Source organism: Onychostoma macrolepis, chromosome 23, assembly GCF_012432095.1.
Source record: "Onychostoma macrolepis isolate SWU-2019 chromosome 23, ASM1243209v1, whole genome shotgun sequence".
NCBI classification, from domain to species: domain Eukaryota; kingdom Metazoa; phylum Chordata; class Actinopteri; order Cypriniformes; family Cyprinidae; genus Onychostoma; species Onychostoma macrolepis.
In genome coordinates, this window is record NC_081177.1 from 3,960,508 (window position 1) to 3,969,877 (window position 9,370).

General features: G+C 36.4%; 1 protein-coding gene across 4 annotated transcripts in view; it reads left to right on the top strand.

Annotated features, from left to right (window-relative positions):
• The window catches only part of rprd1b (regulation of nuclear pre-mRNA domain containing 1B), a 42,290-nt gene extending 33,675 nt beyond the window's left edge, over window positions 1-8,615 (top strand). For all 4 annotated transcript variants that reach the window (XM_058763200.1, XM_058763199.1, XM_058763203.1 and 1 more), the window contains one exon: window positions 7,464-8,615. In XM_058763200.1, coding sequence (XP_058619183.1) covers window positions 7,464-7,613 — 150 coding nt within the window. In that variant the 3' untranslated portion in view covers window positions 7,614-8,615. The remainder of the gene's footprint in view (window positions 1-7,463) is intronic.
• The last annotated feature ends 755 nt before the right edge of the window (window positions 8,616-9,370 follow it).

The following is a 9,370-nucleotide window of genomic DNA, read 5'->3' on the forward strand; positions in this document are numbered from 1 at the left end:
TACTGTGCTAAGATGAAGGAATTTCAAACATTTTGTCACTGCTTTGTTTTTAAAAGAAATGTTGACAAACCACTCAGATTTTAGTCAAAATGTTTAGTTTTGTCAGCCAGATTTTATTTCTTACCGTTTCCGTCAGTTTTGAATTATGAATCATTTTGACAAGTGAATAAAAGGCCCATTTTCATAGTAAATTAATCGGTGAATCAATTTCATAGTAAAGTGAATAAAATATACTGATTACCATATTCAAATTAATAAATTAACCACATAAAAGACCTTACTCTGTTATTATTACAATAGATGAATAAACATTGCAAATATTGGCTATACAAGTAAATGTATTGTTTAATTTTCATATCTTTGAATTTAATAGACCTGAACAAGAACTGTTTTTCTACAATCAGCAGGTGAACCGGCCACAGATGATTCCTTCGAGATTTTGGTTCAGTCAGACCATTCAGTGAACAAGAACAATGAACCTGTACACGGAGCTTGAAAGGATAATGACAAAAATGGAAGTATAAGACATTGTGTGGACACACGAGACAACAAGGGCTGAGCTTGTCATTGTGACACATCACAAGTCACCGTGCAGAAGCAGCAGTTCTTCTCTGAGATGAGCTGAACCTCAGATGCTCGACCAGAAACACAACCGTGGTGATTCCCACCAGACCAGACAGAACCAGACGAATCACAGCCTCAGTGACGCCACAGTGATCCACACAATCTGAAAGAGAAGAGGGTTGTTCATGAACATCTTCTGTGCCATAAAGTGTCTGTGGAGATCGAAGCAGGACTGAGGTCACTGTGGCAGGAAGTGTATTGTAGTAAATGAGTTCATGTTCGCCTACCTTCATGTCGAGGGCAGATCTGTTTCATGTGAAGACGGACGGTTTTGTTGTTCACTGGGTTTGCAGCCGTGCAGCTGTAGGTCTCTGGATCATTATAATGAAGCTCTAATGGTAAACTGAGGTTGATGTTGAGATCAGGATTGCTCGTCTGGTTCAGCATTTCACCTCCTTTATACCACGAGATGAACACACCTCGATCATTTCTTACTGAGCAGAACACAGAGCAGATCTCCTCCATCTTCTGTGGCTTTGAACCTAGTGGACATCTGTTATGTAAGGTTATTTCTGAACACTTCTAGCTGTCATTTTTCTTACAGGGTGTCCACGGGTCCTTAAAGTAATCTCATGATTGCAAATGTTACACTTGTTGTTCAAAAAAACAAGTACTTAATCTGACTGGTACAGCCTAATTTAAAAAGGTTAAAAATAGGCCTATAGGTGACTTAAAAATATGCAGATTTAAGCATTTCAAATAGAACACTGGTGAAAATATTGCTTCAGAATAAATTGTTTTGTGGGATATTTTGCATGGAATATTGTCTGCTGATATGAAATGTTCACTGTATATTGTAGTAAATAAAATGTATCACAGCAACTATCTTGTTTTCTTTGTACATTAAACACAATAAATATTGCATGTATGTAATATGACATGTATTTCCATTACAGGTTTAGGTCTTAAATATCATATAAGGTGACAAAAAAAAAAGTCTTAAATTTAATTTGTTCGTTTCTGTAGAACTGTCTGAGCTTTATGGTCTTTTTCAGCATTGAGTTCTTGCAGCTGTGATTCAGAGATCAGGAATGTTAAACGGTGTGGTTCTGTATCTGAAGAAATGACTCATTCAAAGAATCTCTGCAAAGTTTGAAGTAGCGGCTATGAAATTGTGGATAAACCTGTTGGACTGGAGTGTGTTGCTGAATAACCTGCCTATTGTTTGTGGTAGTTTGCTTGATTACCTCTCTATGGTTTGCTTTGTTTTTAATGCAATAGTTTGGTGTCAGCTTTGTGGATTTGTAAACCTCTCATCCACACTTTAGGGAGTGAGTACCTTTTCTTAAATGTTTTCTTTTGATTTTAGTGATTTAGTGGACTTCTATTGTGATTTCTCTTGCCAAAATGTAAAAAGGTTTCCACTAATCGTAGATCTAATGACGGGTACAGAAACAGTTCCTTTAAGAAAACAAGACACAGACGTTGTCTTTAAGGTGGGAATTTGCAGTAAACCAAAGATGCAACATGAATATTGTACGAGTGTGTTTTACAATGACTGTTGGCACAATATAAAAGGAAATGTAAATTGTCGCAGGCAAATTCTCAGCACCAATAGGTTCTCTGTAGCTTTAATATCTAATCAATATATGCAAATTTATTTAATTTCTTACAGTTGCTGCTTTACTTTCACTTAAAGGCTAGTGCCTCAGGACCTTATACTGAAGCATCTTGTAGCATTCTCTTATTAAATAACTCATTTCATGATCTTTTTCTTTTCTTTTTTTAATGAACTGACCATAAACGTCCACTCTGAACACTTTCTCTGAGATGGATCCACTGTGGAGAGAAACGTGATAAAGTCCAGAGTCGCTGCTGCTGATGTTCCAGATGGTCAGAGCTCCAGTCTTTGGGTCCATTTTCATTCTGCCGGTTAGTTTCTCATCATAGAAGGGTTCATAACCCTGATACATCTGTGCGATACGAACAGTTTGATCATTTCTTTCAAACAGCCATGTTACTTTACTGAGACTCTCAGTGTCTCTTGTTTGTAGAGTGAGAACATCTCCCTCCATCACAGTCTTTATCTCATCCCACTCGCCATTCACAAGATCTGAGAGAATATTACAATTGGTTAGATAAGGACTACATTTTCTAGCATTAGCAAACTAGCAAACTGATTACTTTGATATTTGCATACAGTACTACGATTTCCCCCCCTGTATGAATTAAACATACAATGTAGTGAGGTCATGTGGCAATGTTTTTTTTTTTTTTAAATGTTGTTGCATGAGTATTATTTCACAAAAAATTTAATGCACAGTTTTTAATATGAAGCAACATTTTATGCATTTAAAAGCTGTCCAACAAACCTCTTTAGTTAGGAAAACTTTAATTTATGACATGAACCAGAACATATTGAAAGCAAAATAGAAATAAAAACTGAATTAAAAACTAAAATATCCATATACTTTTTCCAAATATTTTTTTATTTTCTTTTGTACATTCTACATAATTCTATGCTTATTATTGATTATCTTTCTGCTGCAGTCATGATAACACAGACTGATCGATCTATTTAAGGCAAGTTTAAAATGCTTGTCTTTACGTTCGATGTATCTATACTAACCAGATCTTGACTCGTGAAAATGAGGTCTGAAGAGTGTTTCAGATCATGTTTTCAATATTATTAGTTCCAATAAATACAGTATATCATTCGTTTCCAGATCACAGAGAGATTTCAGAAATATATATTAGACTTGAGTTGTATTTTTCAATCAACGCAACATTTCAAGACTGCATGAACTGACTACAAACTGCTGAACATGTTCCATTAAGTTACTTGACCAGTGACCACAACCACTAAAACATCAGACTGCTTGTGAAAAGAAAAAATATATATATCAAAGATCTTACCCTTAATACTGATGAAAAACACAAGGAAACCGCATATGCTGATGGACATTTTCAACAGATACTGAATATAATGAAAGCAGTGTTGTTTCTCTTGATGAAGTATGGAGACAAGCAACTCAGATGAACATTCAGAGAAGATTTTCTGTTCTGTAACTAAATCAGGAAGTGACCCACCTGAGTCACTATGGGCTTTAGGTGGTGGGGTCGAGTACCTCCAACCGCTATGACTTTAAACTGTCCAATAAGATATCAGTTTAGGGCAAGTTTTAGTCTAATAGGATTTTTGGGAAAACTTACATTTATATTTGTCCATGTCCTTGCCTCCATCTTCGAAGCAAGAAAGAGAATGTTGAAGGTTTTAATTTTTTGCGAGTGGAGAGTGTTAGAAATGTGGAAGATAAATGTAAGAAACTGATAAACATTGTAGAATGGGGAGCTGATACTGAATCTTATATATATATATATATATATATATATATATATATATATATATATATATATATATATATATATATATATATATATATATATATATATATATATATATATATATATATATATAGCACTAATAAAATCAAGGCTAGTTTATTGTAGTGTGGCTGTTGGACCAGCAGCAAAATCTGACCCTGAGATTACGTATTTTTTGTAAGAATATGATATGTTGTGGATAGAAAGACTCTTAATAAAACAGTACAGAATGGAAATAAATGGGAGAATGTATAACTGGATCATGAATTTCTTGTTTGAAAGAGATAGTGCATCTCAGTGAATTAGAATGTTGTGGAAAAGTTCATTTTTTCTTGAAAGTTTCACTTTTTGAAATAAGTTACATCAGCTGTAAGCTCTAATCCTCAGAATTAAAACAATTCTTTACATGTTCTTTACATGTAATGAATCTAAAATATATGAAAGTCAAAAATCAGTATCTCAAAATATTAGAATATTTACATTTGAGTTTGAATAAATGACCATCCCTACAGTATAAATTCTGGGTATCTCTTGTTCTTTGAAACCACACTAATGGGGAAGACTGCTGACTTGGCAATGGTCCAGAAGACGAATTGACACCCTCCACAAAGAGGGTAAGTCACAGAAGGTCATTACTGAAAGGTGTGGCTGTTTACAGAGTGCTGTATCAAAGCATATTAAATGCAAAGTTGACTGGAAGGATGAATTTGGGTAGGAAAAGGTGCACAAGCAACAGGGATGACTGCAAGCTTACAGTCAAGCAAAGCTAATTCAAACACTTGTGAGAGCTTCACAAGGAGAGAACTGAAGCTGGAGTCAGTGCATCAAGAGTCACCACGCTCAGACGTCTTCAGGAAAAGGGCTACCAAGCCACTTCTGAACCAGAGACAACATCAGAAGCGTCTTAACTGGGCTGTGGAGAAAAAGAACTGGACTGTTGCTCAATGGTCCAAAGTCCTCTTTTCAGATGAAAGTAAATTTTACATTTCATTTGGAAATCAAGGTCCCAGAGTCTGAAGGAAGAGTGGAGAGGCACAGAATCCATGTTGCTTGAAGTCCAGTGTGAAGTTTCCAGTCAGTGATGATTTGGGCTGCCATGTCATCTGCTGGTGTTGGCCCACTGTGTTTTCTGAAGTCCACAGTCCACGCTGCCATCTACCAGGAAATTTTAGAGCACTTCATGCTTCCTTCTGTTGACAAGCTTTATGGAGATGCTGATTTCATTTTCCAGCAGGACTTGGCACCTGCCCACACTGCCAAAGGTACCAAAAGCTGGTTCAATGACCATAGTGTTACTGTGCTTGATTGGCCAGCAAACTCGCCTGACCTGAACCCCAGAGAGAATCTATGGGGTATTGTCAAGAGGAAGATGAGAGACACCAGACCCAACAATGCAGAAGAGCTGAAGGCCACTATCAGAGCAACCTGGGCTCTCATAACACCTGAACAGTGCCACAGACTGATCGACTCCATGCCACGCCGCATTGCTGCAGTAATTAAAGCAAAAGGAGCCCCTACCATGTATTGAGTACATATACAGTAAATGAACATACTTTCCAGAAGACCAACAATTCACTAAAAATGTTTTAGTCTTATGAAGTATTCTAATTTGTTGAGAGTGAATTGGTGGGTTTTTGTTAAATGTGAGCCAAAATCATCACAATTAAAAGAACCAAAGACTTAAACTACTTCAGTCTGTGTGCATTGAACTGATTTAATACACAAGTTTCACAATTTGAGTTGAATTACTGAAATAAATGAACTTTTCCAAGACATTCTAATTTATTGAGATGCACCTGTATAACTGGATCATGAATTTCTTGTTTGAAAGAGCTATACAAGTAGAGTAGGTTCTGCATATGCTCAGATTTATCCAGTAGAGAATGTAGTGTTTGCAGTCCTTTTCTCTTCAATATAATGATAAATGACATATTTTCACATAATAGGGAGATTCTTATGCAGACGATGCAGCACTGTATAAAACTAAAAGATTGCTGGGAATATGAGTATAAACAATAGACAAGCTTTGGATGGACGGCTAGCAAGGAGGCACATAATATAGGTTTAAGCAATATCAATATTGCCCCTTCTGTGTCTATGTAAGCATCTCTTTGGTTTTTCCCAATGCCTTTATTTGGAATAAAACAATCTGGATTAGATTAACAGTAACTGTCACTGTTAGTGTTAATACAACCATTTAGCGCTCCACACTTCAATCCAGCAGGTGGCGTTAATGTACCTTTTATGTTGGTTTGCCATCAGAGCTCGAACTGAGAGGATGGCATCCCCCTTGATGAAAAAAATTATAAAAAGCATCACCTCTGTAAAACCACCATCCCCTTTAGATTAATAATGCTGTGTATGATGTAAAACTTATCGTGCAAATTAAATATTAATATTCTCTGCGTATAATACCTTATTGTGTTAGATAATAAATTATGACATTTCCTTGATAAGAGTTTAAAGACACAACATTATTGTGCTTAGTCTGTATTATGTGTAATTGTGAGGTCGAGGGACCCTGTTTTTATTCACGCTAGCTGATATTATCAGTGATTTTGCACAAAACAAACAAAAACACTTGCGAGTCCAGAAGTATTCATTGCACGATGAACCCTGTTAGAATGCCTCTATTATTCAAATAACGATTTATCTTTTTATCTATTTATTATTTATTCAGTTATTTTTATATAAAAAGCTTGGGTAGTTGATTTGATTTCACATTGCAAGATATTGCTAAAACTGTTTGACGTTTCAAAGAAACATCCAATATGATTTATAAGAACCTGATGTCTAAGAAAGGTTGTGTGTGATAGGCCCGAATGCTGACAGAATACATCCAGAGCCAGAGAGACGCACTCAACGAGAGGGAGAAGAAGCTGGAGGTACGACACTCCTAAATGCTTTAAAGAAAAGTGATCATCTACTCCTCGTGTCTTTCCAAACCTGTTTGATTGTCTCTCTTCCACGGGAGAATTTCTGCAGAATATCAGAGCTGGTGTTTTCAGTAAAAGTGGCTGTGATTTTTACCTTCAAGGAACAAAATAGTATTATGGAAGTAATCCAAGTTACTTATTTCTAAAAACTTTAATATAGCACATCATCCGATAGCAAAATGAAATCATTATTCCCTGATAATTTATTTGTGCTTCAACTTAAGTTGGGTTGGTTTGGGTTTAATTCCTCACAAAAAAAAGCTGTTTCAGAAGACTTTGAATATATCGCCAAGACAACTTTTGGGATACTTCATGCACTTTTTGTCCATTTTGGAGCTGAAAAACAAGTTTTTAAAAAGTTTCATTATGTGTTTCGTGGAAAAAAGTAAATCAAACATTTGGAAAGACTAAAAAAAGACATTTTTGGGTTAATGCATTATTGAAATGACCTTTAAGTATCTGAAAATTTTCTGTAACGTTATGTCTTTAATGTCAATTTAATGCATCGTTTCTGAACAAAACTAATACTTTCTTTTAAAAAAATGAACAGTTGTCTGATCGATTCTGATGTTCTTTCAGGAATACAAGCAGAAACTGGCTCGCGTCACACAAGTGAGGAAGGAGCTCAAGTCTCACATCCAGAGTCTTCCAGATCTTTCTCTTCTACCGAACGTCACCGGCGGTCTGGCTCCTCTGCCGTCTGCTGGAGATCTGTTTTCCACTGACTGAACATCTCTGAGACTCACAGTCCTGTACGATCAGACACTGGGTTCCTCCTCACTGACAGTAACATCAGTAATGGAGCGAGTGATGAAGATCTGCTGTCACCAGCTCAGCTTTTCACACGTTTGTTTTTCATTAGTTCTCATGTCAGCTAAACCTCACGGAGATCAAACCTGCCAGTCGATCCTTCAGTAAACCGGACTCAAAGTGTGGAGATTTGTTTTGATGTGACTTTGCTGTGAAAGCAACTCCCTTTGCTTTTTCTTATACCTGTACGTTTTTAGTTTTATTGATCAGAGTTTAATTTCGCTTCATTTTGGTTTCGGAAGAAACTAAACATGAGGATTCAGTTTTAAACACCTCACTGCTAATGAGTTCATGATATCAAGAGAAATTAATTAGAAACTCGTGTCTATCGTCAAACTGATATATTTTGGATAAAAACCTGACCTGTTTTTCTTGAAATGATTATTTTGCTGATAAATATAGCAGATTTGCTGATATTTGTGAGAAAAATACAGTGTGTTCGCATTTTCTTTTATGGTCACTCTGTTTACAGTGTCTTCTCATTAAATGTGACTCAACACATCCAGTAACCAAATGCATTTTGATATGAGTGAATCCTTGAGGTTTGTTTGGAATGGATTACTGTATTATAATGTAAATTAGGTTGTGTGAAGTGTCACTGAAATATAAAGTGGCCAAACTCAGATGAGTGGAACATAATGTGTGTTTATGCTGTTGATCACCAAAACGAACCATCAAGCGGAGAGTAAGTCATCATTGTTCATAGATTCAAATCAGTGACACTGTTGAGCTGAGAAGCTATCTTGTGCTCTGTGGCCATTTTGTCTACATTAACCCACGTCTACATCAAATTCTGCAGATCTCCTGCCATTTACTTTACTTTCTGAAGCCAGTTTGGTTTAATGGCACAGGCAGCGGTGAGCTGTTTATCACAACATGGATTGCCATTCATCTTTTCAAGCATAAAAAATAAACTCATTCTCTTGGTAATTTTTGTTTGCAGATTCTTTATTGAAATAAACCGAGTTAATAGGTAAGTTGTTGTCCATTCATATAAATGGGGAAATCAGTGTACTGTCGACCTACACAAGAGACGGAGTTGTCAAAGAGGAAGGTGTTTGGTGGCCTGGAGGACCTGCAATGCACAGCAGCCTTCGTACAGTTTGAGTGTTTGAGAAAGAAATCCCTGAGCTGTTGGGTACAACAGAGCCAAAGGAACCTTGGGTGTATATGTTAACTTATGTGTACTAAGATGTGTGCCAAATATGTTAAGGTGATGATGTTCTTATGGATAAAGCATGTGGCACAATCCTTAGGAAAAGGAAAAAAAGGAATGCATTTCAGTTTGGAAAATTGGAGCCTAGGAATGCTTATGTTTGTGGACGACATTTCTGTATTAAAAACTCCATTTAGATGGCTGGAACACTTGAAATCATACCTGTTCTTCAGCAGGGGAGTCAAATCTATCAGAAATGAAATTGAGTCATATGAATCCTTGTTGTTTCCGGGGCCTCATGCCTTTCTGTTAGTACACAGAGATGTGAAAAACTCTGGTAGAGAGTATTATCTTTTACGTGCTCTCAGTGAAGTGTTCGGGAAGGAGGTCTTTGACTATTGCATGGTATTATTTATGGATAGGGCTATGCACAATGATCCAAAAAAGAACACCTGTTTGAAGATGTGTGAAAATAGACGCTACATTTTACAGAACACACAAGTGTTAATGAAATGTTTAA